This window comes from Melanaphis sacchari, unplaced genomic scaffold, assembly GCF_002803265.2.
Source record: "Melanaphis sacchari strain LSU unplaced genomic scaffold, SCAv2.0 Contig11_pilon_pilon, whole genome shotgun sequence".
NCBI lineage: Eukaryota > Metazoa > Arthropoda > Insecta > Hemiptera > Aphididae > Melanaphis > Melanaphis sacchari.
In genome coordinates this window covers 1,131,370-1,155,910 of record NW_020270469.1, presented here as the reverse complement: position 1 = coordinate 1,155,910, position 24,541 = coordinate 1,131,370, and the positions used below count along the sequence as shown (strand labels likewise).

Sequence of the window (24,541 nt, the reverse complement as noted above, 5' to 3'; positions counted from 1 at the left end):
TAAAACAAATTATTATTTTTTTATTTTCAATAAATTCTGAAGTGTTTCAATTCAATATTCCAAACATTTTTTTTTTTTTTTTTTTCGTAATATATGAATGTGCTTAGTCATACTATGTTGCAGATTAAGTAAAAACAATTTATTTTAAATAGATAATTAATGATATTTTTTAATTAAAAAATCTTATACTTGAGTTAGATGGGTAGAAAATTCATATTAACTTTTATTTTTCTACCTACGCGTGTGTGTTACTGAAGTAGGTACTGCTTAACGGTTGGACTGATTTAGATTAAATGTTTTGTGTGTGTTTAAGCGGATATTTGGGAGATTTAAATTTACAATTAGATATAGTTGGTGGCGTTGCAATCAGATTCTAAGAAATGTTGACATAGATATTTTTTAAATAACACATGTGTAAATTTTAAATGCAAATAATCTCAGGAACCACTCTTCCGATGGGCTCGCAGTTTTTTTTTTTTTTTACTTTAAAATAAAAGATTAAAATAACACAATGTGAAGTTGGTTTTAAGCATAATTTTATGGACCTATAAATTACCTATAATACACCACTAATAAAAGCTAACAGATTATTTCCATTCTTAAATCTATTTCCATTTTTTGTGGGGTATACGATTGATAAATAAGTAAATATAATTATATAGTAACAAAAGTAGAAAATACAATAAAATAATCGTTTACAATGCAAGTTGTTTTTAATTATGACACATGATTAATGTATGCTATAATATTTTTTTTTAAATAAAATAACCGATTATGAACAATATTTTCGTAATTATTAACAACAATATTAAATGTATTATTATTGTTATGTGTTAAACGTAATTATGATAAAACTCAGATTTTTGATGATTTTAATTCTTGTTAATATTATCATAGCAAACGAAAAACACGCTTCATAGGCAGTACCAATAAAATCATTTATCATTCATTTTCTATTTATTTAATTTAAATTTGATTTACTAGTAACACATGGTAATAGAGAATGAATAGACACTTATTCCCTTTCTCTTTTATTATTGCACTTCTAAAAAGCCATTGCCAATTAAATAAATGAGCGAGAAATTATTGCATTAGTTATGTATATCTCTATCATATTTAATTTATGCATTTATTAAGTTTTGTATTTACTGTGATTAAATTTATTCGGTTTGTTTAATAACGCAAACTATTTATAATAAGAATACCTAATATTTTTAGCTACAAATTAAGAAGCAAAAATATTGAATTGTTTACAAATAAATTCTATATTATTAAAATATCTTTGCAAAATTATTGAAGTCTTTTCCTTTTTATTGATTTCACTAATTAAATATAAATTCCCATATTTTGATTAATTCCACACTAATTATATACTCTCTTCGAATTCTCCATTATTTAAATTGTATTGTTTTTGTTTTTTATAGGGGAAGATAAAATGCGACCTCTATAGGAGGTTTAACGGGCAGTGATGCTGTTTTTCACATTTATTATCTGTATAATAGCCATCAACAATGTTTCATCGAAAATAGGTAAGCTGAAAGAATTAATAGACTATTTTGCAATTAAAATCTAGTATAACTAATTTTTGCGTACAATTATCCATTTTATCTGATCCTTTTTATTCACTTTTTTACATTAAATTTCCATCAAACTGATAAGCGTGTATTAAAGTAGGTATCGAATGGCAAGATTGCAAGAATGAAATGAAACTTACAAAATTAATTTAATAAAATATTTGGTTGTGTTGTTAACTTATTTTTAGATATTGTGTTAGTGATTTCAGTCATTTGTATAATAGTATGAGGTGACTTCTACAATATAATAAACTTCAAATTGTACATAAACAAATAAAAATTGTGCGTTTCACGTGAAGTAAACACGTAGAGTAAATTTTATATAGAACAATTATTTGTAGTAAAAATTATTTAAAAAAAAAAAAAAAACTGTACAATTTAGTGTATGTAAGTTGTAAAGTATTGAAATTCTAGCACTGCGTTAGTCCATACATTTAGTATGTCGGAATATTTTTAATACACTTAAACTACAATTTTTTTTATTCCATCGTCGTTATGATAATTATGATTGAATTTTCTAATATATTTTTAAAAACTTCAACAAAAATATCACATTGATGATAATATATGTAATATACATATATACGCACGATTCAATAAAAGTGTAATAAAAATAAATGCATTTTAATAATTACACAATTTTTGTTCAAATATTTAGTTTTTTAAATAATCTTGCAGTACTATGGCATTAACAATAACCTATTATGATTTGGTTATATAGATAATTTTAAGTAATAATTATAAAAATTAAGTACTTGAAAAATAATTTTTGAGCTATTTTATATTATTGAACAGTAAACTGAAAATTATTTCATAATTCTAATTTTTAAAGATTTAAATTTACTTACATAAATTGAAGTTGGTGCAAGAAGTTATCATTACTAATAAGTATTTGAAATTAAAATAAACAAAATATTGAACCAACTTTTTAATGACTACATCTGTATTAATTATTTTAGGTTATCTTAATATTAAATGGTTATAAATTAGAAATTGAAAACAATACATTTTATATTTAAATTTAAATGTTGAAATTCCAAGAAAAATTTTCAAATTTTAGTTTTTTTTAATTTAATGAAATTAAAAATATTATGCTATTTATAGTTTATACAAATTAAATAAAGATAATAATGATACAAATAATAAAATCATAATTGTTTTAAAAAATAATTAAAAAGTATTTTTAAAACTTTTAATAAATTTAAAAAAAAAAAGTGAGTGTTTACTCTTAAAATAACCAAATTGTATGTAAAATGTATAACTATAATGTATCTATATTAAATTGATTTTGTCTGAATTAATAAATAAGCTTAAATTTATTTTAATAGTATAAGGTTTGGATTCTTAATGACAAACCAAAGGATATTACAACAGCAGATTTTCAAAAAATATTGTTTAACCATCAATTAGAGTTATAAGGTTGGAACTTGGAAGATCACTTGAATACATAGATCACTATTAAATAATGTTAAAAATACGTATAAAAATATATTACATGGAGAACGAGCTTTTTTAATAATCTTATTATGTTTTCTATTACCTCCGACAATAAGACCGATAAAAGGTTTTTCTCTGGAAAAAAACTGCGTTTAGATTTAAATTAATTTTATAATTTAACGTGGAAAACTAATATTATATCGGTCGTTATATCGTTTTACTAATTATTAAGCTTAAACCAATCGTATGTGTTTTTGTATAGTTTTACATGCGGAATACGGATCTTCGATTCGAAATATAATGCAAACGAACCACGGCGATGGTTAGAAAACAAAATACTACATCGCTGTAATAATATAATAATTTTACGCTGCATAGGCCATACGTAATATATCATTAGAAAATGTGACATATTGTACATAAATTCAACAATTTATTAAGAGGCTTAGAAACGCTAGCCGACCGGCGTCATATCGGGTAAACCTCGTGGTGGTGGAATAGTATTGCGTTTAAACCTAACATAATGCAATGTCGTATATTAATATCCGATTTCGAGAGTTTCTTCGTCCGTTACTGCCGCCACCGACCAGCACATATATAATATTAAATAATCGGATGCGCTTCCACCACCACAATCACACACACTACTACCATTACCGATCTAGCTGTATACATAATATTAAAATATAATACTGTCGTCTGCGGGAGAAGTCACTATTTTTCATTTAAAGTACGCAATTGAGGGCGGAAACGATTCCGGTCACCCGCCTACCTTGTCTTGTCACTCCGCTATCTCGCTCTAGTGTTATTATTATTATAAAAACTAAAGTATGAAAATAACTCCACCAAAATCCGTTTATTCGTCTTTGCCTCTATCGTGACGTTGACATAATTATATCGTTGATTCTATCTCTCTCTCTCTCTTTATTTATCTATATTTATCTATATATCTTTCTTTTTTATTCGAAATAACCTTGTTACTTTATACGTGTCTGTCAAGCGATGATATTTTTAATTTTAATTGCAAACCATTGGCACGTGGGATATTTTCTTTCGAAAATAAAAAACTAAACAGTCACAACGACGACGGCAATGCTACTGCACGCAAGTGCGAAATACTGGAAATATTTCATAATAGTATAACGACGAAAAAAATCTTCATGTCACACATTTTGTAAGGTGAGTTATGTATACGTAAGGTACTGTCCATACAATATACGAACTGTTATTATATTTCCCAAGACTAAAATTTATTAAATTCAGAATTCTTATGACATAATTCTCTGCTTGTATTAATATGAATATGTGTGTCATAATGTTAGTGTATACTTCCTTATAATTTTATCGTAAAATGGTTATGATTATTATATTTTTACGGAAAAAAAATCATATAAAAAGATTAATTATGAGAGGAAATAACATCGATTAAATAGATTGTATGAAAACATAGAAAACTCATTCGGTTACCCAACTCCTTCGATTGTTTTAAAGATAAATCTTATTACATGTACGACAAATTTAACCAGCAAAACTTTAAACAACTTTTAAACGAAATCTTTCTTCACTACGCTTACTATATTCTACTCCAACAACAGCTGGTTGAGCCTTAAGTCATGTGCGCACTATATATACACGGAGAATCAAGACGACATATTAAACACATTAGATACTCTGAGTTTGACAAATTTCGACCAAGAACTTTAATGGAGCGAAAGTTGCTGTCGTGTCATAGTCGCGCATCGAATTCCTGACGAATTTGCTCCCGAGACATTTTTAAAATACGCCTTAAGTCACTGCGCTGATTTAGATTGAATACTTTTACTCATATCGATTATTCTTAAGGTACCAGCAGTTGTAGAGAACTAGAGACGCATATCAAGCGCTTATAATAAATTATTCGAAGAGAATTTTCTACTTTCTCGAAACAACAACATATCATGTAAGCACTAACTCCGTACGGTTTTGATCGGTTTAGTTTGGAAATTCTACATAAGTTCTGTAGTTATAATAGCTGTGCAGTATTAAATTAAGCAGTAAATTAATATTGTTTAATGAAAAATAATATATCAAATTGTTCGGAACAATCATAAAATACCTTGTTAAAACGAATATATTATATATACTTGAAAAATTATTATTATGTTGTGTGATTATATAGTTTAAAATCGAATAATTATTACTATAATAATGTATGGTTTACAAAATTTAATTTCATGATTATATTTTTATACTTGTTTATAATTCACCATTATGTAAATAGAATACGATAAACATAATAATAATATTATTTACACTATAATATTAAGATTATAATTTATATTTTAGGAGCTAAAACAGGCAAAATATATGAAAATAAATTTGCACAAAAATTATAATTTATTACAATATATGTATAAAAAAATATTAAATATACAAATTTCTAGCTTGGTTACAATTTTCAAATTCTAATAATAATTTTGTACGCATTGCTAGAATTAGTGACGGCGCACTGATAAAGCAAAATAACTACATCCATGTAAACAAGTAGGAAATAAGTATAATATTATTTTGATGCAACACTTATTAGATGACGCATGATCAAAATTCAGAAACCCTAAAAATTGGAAATTATAATATCGTAATCTCAGTTTTTGTTTAAAATATAATACCAACCAAATAAACAAACACCGACCCTAAAACAATGAAACTATAATAGTAATGCCGTTGGGGTGTAAAGTTTTAATCTGAGTAGCAAAACAAAAATAAAACCTTCCTAGTGATTTACGAGAGATTTTTTGACACCCTCACAATTCTTACTTCTGTCGCATAATATCGAATATATTGGAATTTACAAAAGAAGTGAGAAAAAAGGAAAACGACCCCAAAACTTTTCAACCGGGAAGAAGGTGACTTTTTTCAACCTCTGAAACACTCATTACACACTCGAACCAGCCACCGCAAAATATATAACACCGAATTCGTGTGTACATAGTGATATAGGTACCTATATCGTGAGAAAGAAAAAAAAAATGTCAGTGGTTGACTTTTACTGCTGCAGTTAGTTAGTTATCAATATGCGTATTATATAAGGTAGACACCAAACTGACCTATAGTAACCAAATCGAGTAGCCACTGCGTCATTGCGATCTCCGAAATGTCGAAGAGTCACCAATTAATCAAAGTGATCACAGATAGTATGTAAAATCAAAAATCGTTTTGTTCGATACTTTTTCAATGCATTGATGACATCGACTTTCGTTGATAGATAATAGTTATACCACTGACTGAGAAATGAATTAATGCTGATAGTGCGTGGGTACTTGTCAAAGCAATGCATTTTCAGAAAAGTAAAAGAATACATTTTTCACAATTCGATAGACTTTGATTTATAAATCAGTGATATTTTTACCGTTAAATGATCACTAGACGTTATTACGTAATCGAAATATAATTATGCTACGATTATAAAAGAAACTGAAAAATTAAAATACAAAATGCGAGATTGAATACATTTTAAATTTAAACGTATTTACAACTTAAGGAATATTATTTATTGAATTTTTAAGGAATTTTTCATTTTATTTAAAATCGGTAAAAATAAATGTTTATCTTAAAGTGATATAATATAATTATATTATATATAATATATATATATATATATATATATATATATATATATATATATATGTATGTATAATATTGTATTTAATGAATAATATGTAATTTTTTATTGAATATGCTGTTTTATTTATTTATTTATTTGATAATAAAATACATTTGAATGATAAACAATCTTATAGAAATTTACATAAATGGTCAATATATATCGTTAGTGAATGATAAATGCGTGAACAATTTCATGAAAAATATTTTTTTGATAAAAGTTATTTTCGGCTTTTGATCCAAATGGATGGCAATTAGCTGTAAATTAAACGACAAAATATTTAGGTACAAATATTGTTTTTGAAATATTATTTTATTATTAAATAAAAGAGCTTTAATGCTATTTTAACTATAGAAATACAATCATCAAAACATTTTCATTTGAACGGTGCTAAAGTGCCATCCATTTGAAGTGATGTGGAATCCGTTAAAAACTTGCAATTGTTATCAGCATATTTTAAACCGTTAAACAGTATTGAGTACTAGCTACTTACAGCTTATAAAACTATAGTAACATTTACACACATTTTATATTTACAAGTGAATCAATAAATGTGAAAAAATAAATCCAAAAATTAAAATTATTGTTTAAAAAAAAAAAAAAAATGTCGATAAAATGTCTAATACATATATCATGAAACATATTAAAAGACACCTCAATATTATGCCCCTAAATATGTTTTACCAAAATAATATTGTACAAAAGATTGACGAGCACTTCACATTCAAAACAGCCTGAATAAATCATTGACGTATTTGTTAGGTATATATTTTAACCATCATACATTTTAACATGCGTATAATCGTAAAAAAAAAAGTTGTGTATCTTAATATTGAAGTATGAGCATTAATAATTAAAATACCATTTTAAAAATACATTCAATGTAACAATTTTCAAGATTAATTCTTCCCGGCAACAATAAATCTGACTTTAAAATCCAAAGAAAATATAACCATTTACAGTTGTGGTTGATGTCTTGAACGGACAACAATAAATTCAAACAATAGAGAATTTTCAACTGTGAGAAATTTTAAAAATACATTTCTGATTGCAGTTTACACAAACGCTGGTGTATTTTTTATGCACGTTCGATAAAAACGGCGATTATTCCGGAAATGCTTCCTTATTTGGCTTTTGAATTTACGAGCAATACAATCTCGCTTCAACGTTTCCTTTATTTAATATTCTAATAGTTTTCGCGGTTTCAGTGGTTTCAGCGGTCCGTTGACAAGTCGTTTTTGAACAATATATAGCAAAAGTAGCTTTGATGGTAAACCACAGAAACCATTGTTCGGTTGATCGTTATAACCATATATGTCTCAAAAAAGCGCAAAGAGATTCAATCATAGCGTAAAACTGTCGAGAACAAAGTGATTATAAGACTTAAATCAGATAATATATAAAAATACATACCATTTATGATAAGACAGTAGAAAATTAGCGTCAATATTAAACTATAATATCTTATATAATATTATGACTTTTAGTTATATTAAATTTAGTATACGATAGGTACATTTAGTTTTAAATTTAATATATAGATCAAGGCACACAAAAACCTAAGATTTTGATGATTTTGTACGAAACGATTTACTTTTTTCTCATCTCGTTTTGGTCTCCATGTCTTCTATCGAATAAAATAACGTAAGCTGCTCTCTGAAAAAAAATCGAATTTGTCCATAAAACAGTTGACTTGATGAACTTATTTGTATATAACTTCAAGCCTGGCTCAATATGCTTTCATAAGTTTAATTATTGACAAGATTGAAAATAATGTATCTTATGCATAAAAATAATGTTAACGCAATTTAAGCAGAGGATAGATTAGTTTCATATTTGGTAGGGCTTAGCCACTACCTCTCTCAATGAGATCCACCAATTTTGTTTTCATATACGTCGCATTACCATTAGTGTCCCACACTGAATATGACAACGTTCGTGTACAACACTACTCGATCATTGGACAAATTATTTATTACACTTCCTCATAGGTAAGTGCACCTACCATATTATTATCACGATTAATTCTCGGCACGGTTAAAATATCCCAAACTAACCGTACCCTATATTATTCAGTAGTATGGTAAAATAGTAAACTTCCAATTTTATACACATATATAATCGTTCATAAACAAAATTAATATGTACTAGGTACTTAACCAACGTCTAATAATGATATATTTAACAATTATTTTCCATGATAAATCTACATGAGAATAATAAATAATATATTGTTTCGTAGCATGATTTTTTCTTTTTATAAATTATAGTATATTCAGATGAATAATAAAAATCTACTGTTACACGTTACCGCGACAACGTCCTTCTTTATTTTGATTTTTGAGTATACATTTTTTCTTCCTTTTATGTATACGTATATTTATTTTTTTTTTTTTTTGGGCAAACTATCCTTTTCGAGTCCATTACCACTATCGGATATGAATATGGTAATGTGTAATCCATACACGTATCACAAACCGGTATCAAAATAACTGCAGATATATTTTATATCCGGCCATATTATAATATTCCATCGTTTCACATATAAATTGGTGATTATGCGTTTTCGCCATCATTCTTTTGAACAACGATGGAAATTTCGAATGGATATTTTCGTGTTTTTATTTTTTAACGCAGTGTTTTAGTTAAAGTATTCACATATCATGGCATATATATATATATATAATATATAATGACGGAATAACAGTCGTAATGTTTATTTATTTCAACAAGCTCTACCTACTTGAAAACTATATATTTCGAATACATTTTGTTGGATGACAATTATTACACAATTCAGTAGGTACGTAAAACATTAATTTGTTATAAATATTTGTTTTTCTACACATAAAGTAATTTGACACCATTATATAAAGATACGGCTGCGTTTTATACAAGTATATTACAGAGAGCTGTATTTATGTATGAAAAAAGAATCCAAATCAAATAAACAATTTATGTATGACTTTGCCTACAACAGTGAGATTTTTTTTTTCGCTATAAAACTAAGAAAAGTATCTTATTATATCACGTGAATTCGTAATTGGTTGAAAACATAAAAATGTGTTACGAGTTTGTAATGAAAACGTAATACTGAGGGAAATCTGTTAAATGTCTAATAAAAAAAAAAAAGATAACTATTTCTTTGTAGGTATATTAATATTCTGTTACAATACACTATTATTGTATATGTGACACGCAGAAAATTTAAGACTATTAAACAAATAATTATTGTAAAAAAATATTGGTCCTTATTTGCATTTTTTTTTCATTATAAAAAAATCCACGGGAACTGTGAGAATTTTAAAGCTATGCAAAAGTATGAATAAAAAATAAATTAATAAATAAATAAAATAAAAATTATTCTGATTACTCTGTGTATATCATGACGTTATTTTAAGAAGTTTGATATATTTTGAAGATAAATTGAACTTGTATTTATTTATTTAGATCTGGTACAAACTATTGTAATTGCTAATTCGATTTTAATATTATTTATTTTTTTATTCTATCATTGCACATTTTTTTGGTTAACGTTTTGAAAACAAAATCTTTAAGCAGTTTGTACTGTTTGAGATATCTGTAATTATTTTATCTAATCTTAACAACAATTTAAAGCACTGGAAAGCACTGAAACACTTATTTTTGTATGGTGACGAATTGTATGACTTGGTAACTTAGATCTAAAACCTTGTTCGTTTACTATACTCTTTGCAAAACTTTTATTTAAATTATAATGTTTTTGAAATAAATGATAGTTATTGGAAAAAATGTATTAATTGTTTGCTATTACATCAATAAAATTCAATATAATAAATATCTTACTATATAATTATTTAAAATATCACACATTTACTATGGTAAATCTTTGTTTTACATTTGAGTAATACAATACTATATCGTATCTTTAATTATTATACTATCAGTAGTATATCCATGTAATAAATTATTATTTATTTTTTTTTTTTTGTTGCTATTTATATGTGTTTTAAGTTGAATACAATGTTTATGTTTATTGATATTTTAACTATTTTTTAAAATATTATAAAAAAAAACAACAAATATAACACAGAGTTCCAATATTAATAAATTACATCCAAGTGCTTTAAGTTTATTTATAATATATTCAATAATGTACATTGAAGAACCGCGAGAGTGTTTTGTTACAAAACATTCATTTTTCAGACATCATTTCTTTTATGGATTTTTATGTGAAAATAATTAATTAATTTTATTACCATCAATCATGTTCCCAATGTTTACGATTCAATGTTATCACCTTTTCCCATGGTGTTTCAATAATTTTGCTATAATTTAAATATTAAGCTACTGTATTCAAAAAAACATAATTATAATTTAAATAATTATTTTAATTTGATTAACATCTGAGTAAAAAATTACATTGTATTATATTTTATTAAATTATTTAAAATATATTTTGTTTGAAAGCATATAATCAAATACTTAATATATTTAATATTTATAAACATACTCTATAATTTAATATTTTTATAAAAAAATAATAGTTGATTGCATTATGCAGTTGTATACATTTTAGATTTTTTTTTTTTTAATGATAATCAATTTTAATATTAAAATGTGATCAGTTAGAACTATATCTCGTTACGTGTAATATTTTTCATTATAATGCCAATTATTTCAATCTGTTATAACGTTTAAGCCAATTGCACTAAAATATAATTCAATTTATAAATTGAAAACAAATTAAACAACCAGCACGATAACAGTAAATAATATAATGAAAAAATAAAAACTGTGTATTGCATTTATTATTATTATTAACTTAACAGTACACTTTTACTAACCGTTTCAGTGAGAGCAAAAATTAGGTCAGAGATTAAGTATAATATGGTTGTTTTTTTTCAGTTCTTTTTTCCGTAAATACGTATATTTAAGTGATAGATTATTCGCATTAAGTCGTCGTAGCGATAATTGGCAACCCAGTCACGACTATATAAGATATTGTGAGCTGGATTAAACACGTTTTGAGTATTTAATATTTATCGGTAAGTTTAGTTTGATTTTCATTACGTCTCCACCGTTGATTAATATTGTTAACAGCATGTTGTAAATAGTGAGTTAGGTGCCCATTGTTTTCTTTGTAAACTTAATGTTATTATAATATATATATATGTATAATGTTTTATTAAGTATGTTCATTCTCATTTTTATTTCATAATACATTAATTAAAATCCTCAACTTTTAATTTGTGAATAATAGTTTAAAGATTATATTTTTAAATGATTTAAATTTTTTGTTCTACTATTTAAACAAAATTCCCTCCTCTCTTTTTACATTTTTACAGTTAATTATTTATTAAATAATTAATTTTTTAAATGTTCACATACCCAGTTCAAAATTCAAAACATTAGTTTTTCAGTTAATCAAATATTTATTTTACAACGATGATAAATGTTCATTATAATGGTTTCAAAAAAATATAAAATATAATTTGTAATTTTATAAATATTGATAGACTAGTAAAAATTACTAACATATTAAAATTACCCTTACTTCGTATCTTTTAAACCCATTTTTTAAAATAATAATTTTCAGTATACGAAATTAAATAACTCAAAAACTATTAGCTTGAATTTCTTCTTTCACATGTAAAATTGTTCAAAACAAAATTTCGTATACATAATTTATAGATGAGAAAAGGGTTCTCATTTGAAAAATAAACAATCGTTTTTTACTATGTAGAACACTTTTTGAGTAGGTAGTACAAAAATTTAAAAATTTTTAATTTATAATTATTAAGTATTTATACAAATAATAAATAAATAAAATTCTGATTAATTATTGTTATTGAAGAAAATCGAGAAGTGAGCATGCTTAGTAAAATAGTTTCTATTGTATAATATTATATTATACCACTATAGATAGCATTTTTTTATTGATTTATTTAGAGAAAAATGATTCTAAATCATCCGATTCAACGATAATATTAAATGGAGCTAACACATTATATTCGACATAGAATAACAAAAATCAAAAAATGATTTTACATAATCGCGTATTAATAATTTTAGGTATCCTTACTTTTATTTACACAATATCACCCAATATCTTATGTATGACTAACTTAGGGATTCATAATATGTGTTTTTTTGATGACACATTCGATCCATTTATACATGTATTTATATGATTGTATATGTATATTTGTAATTAGTTATTATGAGGTAACGTGTAAACTGTAAATGCAACATTGTAATAATCATAAATAACCAATTAATAAAATGTCCAAGATAATGTAAAATTATACTATGAAATGTATTGAATATACATTTTATTAAACAATAATCACGTGAAAAACTGTGCTTCATAATGGTTAGGAATTTGTTTTTTTTTGTTTTTTTTTTTTAATATATGTTAGTGGCTAGATGAGTCTGGTATACAGATTCTACAAAATAACATTGTGTAAATTTTAAATATTTTTTTTTATAGTATACCATTCTATTGCATATTTGTTTATAATAATGATATTATGCTATTTATCTGTGACATTTATTCATGATCATTTATTGTATTTTTATTTCTTTTTTTCAAATTTTGATAAATAACCCGCTGGCAATAACTTAAGACTTTTTGTTTGTTTCTTTATTAATTAAAATAAAACTTTTATTCTAATTTAATTTACTTAGTAAATTACACAGTACAGTGACATGAATCAAATTATGAAAATGTATTAATGCCATTAAAAATGTAAAATAAAACTTTTTTTTTGTAATAATCAAATTAAGTCTAATGTACTAGCAACGCTATTACACCTCGTTAGTACCAGCGATTTTTCTGAGCAAAATTTAATCAAAATTCTACCATAAAAAAGTTACAATCGTAATAATAACAACAGTTTATGTTTAATTATAAATGTATTATTTTCTCTTAATCCTGTGATAAATAAACGTTTAGAAGTTTCTAATTATCATGGAAAAGAGTTTTCTGTGCTTTTATACCATGCAAAATTAAAAAAAAAATTTAAATATTAAATAAGTGCAAACATATGATAGATGTTTTCTTGATCTAGAGATTACAGTTATTTAAACTTAAGATTAACAATACAATATCTCAAAAACATTATTTATACTTAAATCATAAATTGTTGTAAATAGATTTGGGTGATAAATATTTTTAATATTTAATTATGTTCTACTTGAAACCAATTATTCTATTTATTTTTCTATACTACCTAATATATGATTATATTTTAGGTACATTAATTTATTTTTGAATATTAATTTTGATTTTGTAAATCCCAATATTATATTTTCATTATTTGCAACTATGATTTTACAATGAAACCTCTGTTTTTTATATCTGTACATTTAATAATTATAATAACTTTAAAAAAATGTTTTTATCTTAAAATTTGATGGTTGTTTATTATGACAAATTGGTCTTAGTTTGTACTTTATAAGGTAGAATTAAAAATATCAAGTGTTTTTTTTTTTTTTTTTTTTAATAGGTAATCAAGAAAATTGAATCAAAAACTATGCCACACAATGTTCCTAATTTATTTTTATACAAATTTAAAGTTCAAATATTGACAAAATTACAAAAGTTTGAATTGTTTTGTAGTTTATCAAATTGTGTAGCTTTTATATCTAAATCTTGACAATTCAATTCCAAGTACTTTATAAGTAATTCTTAACTGAATTAAAAAAAATCTAAAAAATGCATGTAAAAGTGTAATTTTTTAAAACATTTTAATTTAAAATTATTAAATCATGTATTTAAATATTATGACTAACGATGTCAAATATTTATTCAAAAACATTATTTTTGAGGACTTGAAACTTTTACTCATATTATTATATTTTATTCTCACAAAGGTATTTTGAAATGCAACGTTTTTTTACAATAATCAATTCAAAATACTATATTACTAATAGTAAAATAAATTATTTTAAATGCAATGTCAAAAAAACATTATATGAATTAAACTTAATTATATTAGCTGAAAGACCGTCTTCGCTTAGAATCTTTTTTCGTTTACAATGATATATCATTGAATTCAAATTTAACACATCCATCACTGTGAACCATTTAACACATACTGTACAACATAGCAGTATTCACTTGCCTTTTTTTCTTTTTTTGATGACATTTATGAGACAAATAAAATAATTAATTAAATATAAACTTAAAACAAATACGACCAACACTATGATTCGCAGCATATCAATGTACAACTTATTACTGTAAAATCTAACTATCTAATAATCATGTATACGTTTAAATGTTATACTTAATTTATTTTTAAAAATTGTTGACTATATTTTTTTTATAATTTAACAAATGAAATGATCTATTAGAAAAAATTCTTTAGGTGGTTGAAAATTAAGTTTTTAAGTTAATTTAGGAAGCTATTATTTTTGTAATAACAAATGTATATTTTTTACTTTAAATATTTTCCTTTATATTTGTGTCTGTGGTCATTGGATTGGAAATTTTTATATGCAATTTATATTTAACTTTTAAAAATAATGCAATTTATTCTAAAATAATAATACCAGTCAAGATGTGGAGAAATATAAAAACCAAGTGCACAGTTAAATAAAGTGTCCTATTATTATTTATTGAACACAATGTCTTATATATTTATTTTTTCAACTATGTTATAGTTATGAAAATAATTGTATAAATAAACCATTTAATTAAAAACTGTATAAAATTGAGTACCGTAGACATTACTATATTGTATTGTAATAAATAAACAATATTCTTGATTTGTCGATAAAAATAATTTTACGGCGATATTTTTCAATTAGCAATCGATTCTTCAGTGTCAATAAATGTATTCAATATTTTAATTTATATTTAATAAACCATGGTTATGTCTATTGCACTATTTTGTCACGAAACATAATCACTGGTTTTCACTTTTAACATAATATTGTTAGCAAGTTTCGCAATATTACGAATATTATCACGCCTATATTATATTATCACATTGTCTGTAATAATTTATGGATTAATTTAATCGCAGTTAATTTAACCTATACCGTGGTTACTATATCTATAGATGAAATGACATAGTTGGTCGAGGTGGCAGAAGAAAATCATAAATAATTGCTTTTTATAGTGGTTATATTATTTTGTTGTTGCTCTGACGGTAACTGCAGTGCGATATTGTGGGTGGAGGAAGAAGGCATCGATTGAAACATATTCCAACCTTCTAAAAGTGAATGAAATAATTGATATTTATAAATTGCTGGGAGTTGGAAGCCATATTACACCATATCATCCCGGCATGTCATCTCTCCCATTAGCTCTTGCTCTCTCTCACCCTCATCCAACTCTTCACACCCTCTACGTTTCGTCCCATCTACCACGAGGTGGCGGTGAACCGACTGCCACGCAATTCACCGCTTTCGCCACACTGAGTATCCACCGCACACGCGTTCATACTATATATATATATATATATATATATATATTTATATTGTATGTGTATGCGTCTGTGTTTATGTGTATATGTCCCAAGCGCGTTCAATATGCATTGCCCGTAAAGTTATTAATACTAATTTGCTCTAATCCGTGACACATTGTAAGCCCTTCGTCCAGCTCTCCCGGGGGAGCGGCGTAGCTCGTCCCGAATCCGGCTACTTCGTCTGGTTCCAGCGTCGTGCACTCCGCGTATTGCGTATAATAATACGGCAGCTGCGCGCGCAAACCCGTGTGTCCCCTACACCTTCACATCAACTACCCTCCAACCAAGCATACGACCAAATCTCCCGATCCCTCCTCTTATATTCATACACCGCAACACTGACGTCCACGTTGCGGCGATGAATCTCGAGGGATCGGCGCAAAGTTCTAGCAGAGGATCGGATGAAAATTTATCTTTTCTTGTTTCAGGATACTTTTGGCACATCACCGATATACACTATGATGCAAATTATGCAGCGACCGGTGATTATGTACAAAGTGAGTATAATGAGTGTATAATATAATATAAATATAAGTATCATATTATTATCAGTAATTACGTTGTATCGAGCAGTTCTGTAGTTAAGTAAAAAATAGTGGTTGTTAAGTGCAAAATAATTTATTAAAAATCGTTATTTTATTATTTGATTTTAAATAAGTCTCAAAACTTATTTTATGGCTTGAAAACAAAACTTGGGTATCAATATCGTTGAATAATAATAAATTCATAAGTGTTAATCAAAACAGTGTTATAAATTGTTCGATAAAAAAAATAACATGATGATAATCCTGTATCTACTACATCAACATAATATACGCGTACAACAGAAGAAATATTAATTAAAAACATCCGAATTGAAGCAAATGATACCTTGGTTTTTCTCTTCCAGAAAAAAAAAACATTAATGGAACAATTACTTTCCTTCTCTACCACCAAAATGATAACACATTAATCGAATATTGTACATGCAAGAGAATCCAACTGATTAGATCACAAGTGTTATAATAAAAATTCGAAACGTGTCGTAAAAAATTATTGTATAAAAATTATATATGTTCCGAGTCTATCGATCAAAATCTTTTGACATGATAAAATTGGGTGCCCCGGGAATCCTCGAGGACGCTAACCGAATATGTATTTCCCTTCCGTAAGTCACCGGCAGTATTATATAAATTTTTTCCTACTCCACCGAAAAGTTTACCACCAAAAGATTGATCTAAACAGGAATAAACTTTAAAACAGTTTTGTATACATGTGCATTATTCGTGGAGGGCAGTAAAATGTTGGGAAAAATCTCAGAATACATGTGATTGCCGTCTTTAACAAAATCAAACCAAACTGTGGTTAAAATCACATACACACACATATATATACATATTATATAGATAGTTGGATAGATACACACACGTACGTATATATTATTATATATATATATATATATATATATACATAACTGACTGTTTTTCAGTGTGACCGAGATTGGTTGCTCGTAACCACCACCACAACCCTCAAGAATACTCAGACTTTTGGTTTGTTTCATAAAGTTTTCAGCCACATTTAATTTCGAAACGGCTGATTTTTGGAAGCAGTTTGTGAGAGTTTTGTGTAATCCTGTTCGGATGTAAACGATTTATATCTGCCAACACTTTTAGGGTTTTTAGATATTTTAATATTTTATTTAACAACAAATCATATTATAAGTATCATTCAATTAGGTAACATGATATTTTAGAATAAAGTTTATTCTTTTAATCAATGGTATTACCTAATATACTTATAAATACATTTATTGAGATACAGTTTTGTATTTTTATAATAAGGAATGTTATTTGTTAATAGAAGCCAATATTTCTTTGTATGTAAATTACAATCTTCTTAGCACTTTAAATGATTTTATAATAGTTAATTATCCAATATTCTTTTTATTCAGAGTAATTATTTAATATTTTTATGATCTAAATATTAAATATTTGAAAACTGTTTTCTTCTAAATTTGTATTGCACATAAACCTATTTTTATTTATTTATTTTTAAAGACAATGTATACATAATAGATAAAATTAATTTACAATAATAGATCGTAAAAATAAATTGAATATAATTATACTTGTAAATAACTATATTTGTCAGTAAAAAACATTTCTACCTGTTAAAGTAATTTAATTTCTAAAATAATTTTGAATTACTTGTATCGAATTCTATTAATTTGATTGTATAAAACTATCGACTGAATGTGCAGGTTATACGTTTTAGAACTACCTACGATATATAATGCATTTAAAAATAAAATACCGAGAGCTTAAATAAACAGTTATTTGCACTGAAATATATTGAGTCATTTTATATCATTGTGAACACATTATCATTTTATTTATGCCCAGTTGATAATTTATCTTTAATAATACTCTTATATTTTAAAAATTTGCTTATAAAGAAATGCTTAATATAAGTATATTTTTATTAACAATAATTATTATTTTTCATTTTCTTTATTTAAAATCAAACTTGATTTGACCTTTGTATTTATTATAGTTTTTTTAACTATTTTATGAAAATTCAAAAATTTCTCTTTTGTTAAGAAGGTTAAAATTATAAGTTGAGCATATAAGTACAGAATAACGATATTATTCAAAAAATATATATACATTTAAAATTATACATTATATTTGGTTATTATAGATTAAAAATTAATAGTTTGATGCTTCGATTTTATATTAAGACAAATATAATGGTATTGATATTTTCTTTTAACTTTCATTAAATATGTTGAATGTCCTTAAATTATATCTAAACATGGTTATTATTAAAATAAGTTGCTCATTTTGCTTAAATTCAACTAAAACCAATTACTAATGATATTATTATTCATTTTTCACACTAAAAATAAAATTTTATAAAAAAAAAATAAATGTACATTCGATTAAAAATAAAATATTATTATAACTATATTTTACAAACATTTAATGTATCAAACATAAAAACAAATTTAGATTATTTGTTAAGCATTATAATACAGGAGGCACCCTATTTTATCAAAAAAGTTTAAGCTTATCGAAATATTAAGTGCAGACACTTATATAACATCGATAAACTTGTTTATTATACCGCAACTTTTGTAGGGTAATTTTTTTTGTCATCGTCCAAACCGAATTGATTATTTATAAAAATACAAATATTTGTTTATTATTATTATTTTTTACTTCAAATATTATTTAAAAACATATATTCCAAAGATAAAATTTATAATTAAATAACCTAAAAAAAATTAAATCAAGATTTTATTTTTCATTCCATATAATAGTATTTCAAACAAATCAAACTATAAAAAAAATACGTCTTTTTTTACTAAAAAAATGCATGCGTAAACTTATCGCAGAATATCCAAAATGCAAAATTTAGACTATTTTTTTGAATTAATTTTTGAACGGCAGTACTGAATGTTGAAAAAAATCTAGGCTTACTTTCAAATTTACATAAAATTTCCATTGCCAAACCATTTCCAATTCTCAAAATACCTTTAAACATTTATTCATAATTTTACTTTTATTTTCAAAAAAATTATTGTTCGGAGGAGACGAATTACAAACATATTGATTTGCTAAACATTCGCAGTATTAAAGATCAATTATTTACGTAAAATTAGTATAAAACTATGTGACGATGTGAATTTGTTTTTTTTTTTTTTTTAGAATTACATTAGTTAATTTATGTGAATAAATAAATAAATATATTTATTTATATATATATATATATATATATATATATATTATATACACACATATAGATAATAAATATTTATATAAACAGGAGTTGTTTTTGTCTTTAAAAATATCGAGCACAAGTCGTACTTTAAACTTTAAACTAACAATAAATGTGTTCATGTTCTATCGTTACATATAACGTTTTATTCGATAAACTTTAAACCTGTTAAAAAACAAAAAAATATTTAAAGCTTTTATTTTTATTTTATTTTTTGTCACATCACATTTTTTGTTGTATCGAAATCGTAGTATAACTATATAGATTGTGTATATATATAAGATAAACTGTATACAATTATAACACATATATATCTCTGTGTTTATATTTCTATTGCTGATATAAAAATGCTAAGGAAAAAAATACTTTTATCGTTATATAACTAATGCACTAATTATTTTACTGAGAATTGTATACACAATAAATTATATTCCTTATAAATAGAGAAAATATTAAGAAAATTTATAAAATATGTTTTCAATGTGGAATTGCAAACAAAATCATAAGTTTTCATTATTTTTACTTGTGTATAACATTTTTTCATTTGTTAATATTTGTTTATACAAAGGGAAAGTAGTATGGTTTATGTTGATTTTGTTCCAAATAATGTATATATGTTTGATTAATACTTTTTTTTTAATGGAGAAAAAATATGTGACATTTTATTTTTTAATAAAACACAATTAGTCCACTGATTTTGATTGCAAACATTTTTAGTTAGTCTTAAAGGAGTATTTATATAGTATCACAATCAAAAACTAATATCTAATGTGTTAAGTTATTTGTTTCCCAATTTTTTATTGTATTACGGAAATATTATTGTATTTTAAGTATTAAGTAATTTTATAAATTACATTGCTTAATTTTAGCGGTTTTTATTTTTATTTATTTATTTATTACGATTGCATTCAATTTTCAGTATAACCTAAACGACGTTTAACATTTATACTATAAATAGTTAATATTCATAATGCGTAATATTTTTATCTTAAATCCAAATCAATTAATTAAATTTAATATGAAAATAAATATTTAATACACTCATTATGTTTAATGTAGTTTTAACATTTTAAGTCATTACTCATTAATGCTATTAAAATAACTTAACACAATTTAAAATTTTTAAATCTTGACAGATATAAATCAATATGTTATTACATATGTTACAATTATTCCAGTATCTCCAATTTATTGATTATAGGCTAGTTTAATATTTTAAACATTTCTTAAAATAACAATTATATAAAATTTGTTATACATTTTCCTACAGTGATGCCAAATAAATAATGATAAATTTACTCCCAGAGAAATTGTTACTCTTCGAGAACAATAAATTTAAAATGTATACACAGTCAATAGAACCTTAGAAACAGGCTTTGGGCCAAAAAAATAATTGCAGACATCGATACTTTTTTGTTGGTGAATTTAATAATGAATTTATCTCAACAATGCTTTTGATTGAATCACGAGAGCTTAATGAATAAATATTATTTTTATTTATTTTTTTTTTTTTTTAAGTAACAGCAACTATATTTTTGATTATAGAGTTAAGTTTATAAAAGTTTGTCGATTTCACTAAATGTACTATAGCATTTCCATAGTAATGTATATTTTTGAAACTTTTTCAGTTTTTAATGATTGTGTACAATAATATTTTGTGTAAACAGTATCATCTGATAAATTGAAAACCTTTAGTTTGTTATGGGCGTATATAAATAGAGTTAATATTCACTGCTTAAAGTCGATAAAATTGTGATCTGTAATCATAGTTCTCATATTATATGACACAAATATATTCGAACTGCGTAAAAAATAAATGTAAAATACTCGTATAATCAACTAAATATGATATAACATTCATTCTAATTTATTTTTATTTATTAATATAATATGTTAATTTTAGTTACTATGACTGTTTTCAAATTTATTCTATTAAAAAAATAAAAAATAAATTATTATCTCAATATGAATAAAATACATTACGTAGATAGTAAATAATATGTTATCTTGTCAGTTATTAATGTTAAGCCTTATATTATTATATAAGTCGTCACTATTTAAAATAATATATAAATGACTCAGATAAATGGTTTGGATTTTTAGGTTGCAAGCGGTCGGTGGTCGATCCGGAGCTTTTGGTCATGGAACGGCCCAGTCTACCATCCGGTGGCGGTAGACTGGGCGACTACGGGTGCGATTCGCCGTGGACGTTGGTCCAATCCGCTGTGAAGGCAATGAAGGAGAAGCACGGAGACAACATCGAATTCGTGCTGTGGTCTGGGTAAGGTGTTTTGTTTGTTGTATACCACAGAAAACGGGGAAAACAATAATGACGATACGAAAAAAAAATAACAATAAAAACAAAACAATTCCCTTTATCCTTTTCCGGTCCATGCGGCCACAGGACAGTTACGCATATTATATGTATATAGTATATATTATTATATAGGTAAACCCAAAGACCGAAGGGTCGCCGAACAAAAGTTTAGAGTGGTTTCTACCCTTATATCGGTCCAATGCTACTGATTGGCAAATTAAAAACGCTCCGTAAAGTGTTTTACCTCTCGCTGTTGTGTGTGACAAAATAATAATAATATAATAAATTTGTTCATTAATTTCGTTTGTTGTTTATTTTTATGTTCACCGTTGTTTTAAATTAACTCATCACAAGCTTTATTAACGGTGACCATAATTTAGCATAATGACTCACGTTTCCTATATACATCTATCGAAAATTATACGAATTATGTGAATATGACGTCATTTTATTCATCAGCACGACTATTGGTTGGCTGTCATTGGAGGTTCGTTAATTTATATAATGAAAACACTGTCAATATAAGTTCTTTTAGATGTGTTATAATTTATAAATGAACAGTGTAATGCCAACGCTAAGAATTTGACGAATAGAAATAATTAGAAAATTTCAGCTCTAGTTGTTAGGTAGGTAAAGTAAATAATATAGTAGGTAATACGTATACCTATACGAACCCGCTGTCATCGAATGCAAATACGGTTTTATTCAAAATAATTGTATTAATATGTTTTTACATAATTATTTATGTAAATAAAAACAAATATTCCGTCAAAACTTATATAATTTTTACCATTGGTCTGGATTGGTGGTCTTAAACTGTAGGAGGATATTTAGACTCATCTCAAATATCCTGTGATGTCAAAGATTTGTTTTTTATTTTTACCAATTTTAAAAGACTTTAAATTTGAAATTTAAGAGTAAACAAGTGAACTAAATAGTAAGTACTCAATATTGTTTGCGATTTACTAATAATGCACGTTGTTTCACCGTTATGACATCGCGTATTTGCGTTGAAGTGATTGACGGTTGGATATAATTTTGCGACCGACATCTGTGCAAATAATCGCTTCATAGTTAGTAACATTGATTAATTAGCTATCCATTTAAACTTTAGTTATCTTCTTACTTAGTTTCTCATGTCAATAAATAAGTATTTAATAATTTTCCCCAGTATTTACTGTATTTCTAATTTTGTTATCCGTATTCTACAGTTATTATTAAATGTGAAATTATTTTTACAATTAGAAAAGATTAAATATTTTTTCTGAGAAGATATATAATCGATCAGTGGCTTGGGTTGAGTCAGATAAACTGGTTGGATTAGATTAATTTATTTACTCGTCATATATATTATAACGACTATATCTATTCTAAATCTGGTTGTTATTATTCATGATAATATTATTGTTTCCATCGAGCTTTAAGTGTAAAAAATGATAGGTAGGAGCTATTTTTAAGTGCATTAATATTTAATATTAATTAATGTTCATAATGTTCATATAATATTATATTACACATTAATTAATTCAATATTATGACTTGTATTAAAATTAATTAACTAAACAATTTTACTTTGTTAAATGTACTATATTATTTCATATATTACTTATTTTATTTAAATTAAGGCATGAAACCGTAATCGTTTTATTCGGTTTTGATTAAAATAAAATCAGGTTCTTTAAAAAAAAAATTATTCCAGATTTTAAAATTGTAACATAATAAAAGTTTTTGTTCCGATATCAGTCAATAACAATACTTAGAGATTAGGAATATTAATCATAAGTTTATGTTACAAACTGATAACAATTCATAAGGGTACTTATTTATGATTGTTAACTTAAACGATTATCAAATCATTTTATTAATTAGTTTTACGTCATCATGATTATAAAATAATAATAACGTTAGACGTTTTTGACTAGCTGACGGGAAAATTACAACACTTATTATTTATAAATTTTTATTTTGGTATCTACTCATATTTTATTATTTTCAAGAACTGTTATAGATTAAAATCTAAATATATGTATATATTAAAAGTATTAACCAAATTTAATAAATCGATTATCATGACTTAAATATATAAAATAGCTAAATAAATTCGCGGAACCGGAAAGACCGAGTAGTTTATTAGCAACAAATATTGGTACTGGTTCCAGTTTAGGTTCTTAAGAAAATCAAAAAAAGGTTTTTTTAAGAGATTTCATTTTGGATATTGGTATTTTTAATTTATATTCCACTCTGATTTAAATCATAATTTTTTGTTTAAATACATTATACTAAACGCAAAATAAATAAAAAAAATAATTATAATTGTACAATATATTTTACAAAAATAAGTTCAAGATCGTCA

At 25.0% G+C, this 24,541-nt stretch overlaps 1 protein-coding gene across 1 annotated transcript in view; it reads left to right on the top strand.

The window, feature by feature from the left end:
• LOC112604164 (acid sphingomyelinase-like phosphodiesterase 3a) overlaps positions 1–24,541 on the top strand; it is a 196,052-nt gene that overhangs the window by 79,224 nt on the left and 92,287 nt on the right. Inside the window, exons 4-6 of the mRNA XM_025353067.1 lie at positions 1,425–1,529; positions 16,541–16,609; positions 21,975–22,152. Of these exons, the coding sequence (XP_025208852.1) occupies positions 1,469–1,529; positions 16,541–16,609; positions 21,975–22,152 (308 nt within the window). The 5' untranslated portion in view covers positions 1,425–1,468. The remainder of the gene's footprint in view (positions 1–1,424; positions 1,530–16,540; positions 16,610–21,974; positions 22,153–24,541) is intronic.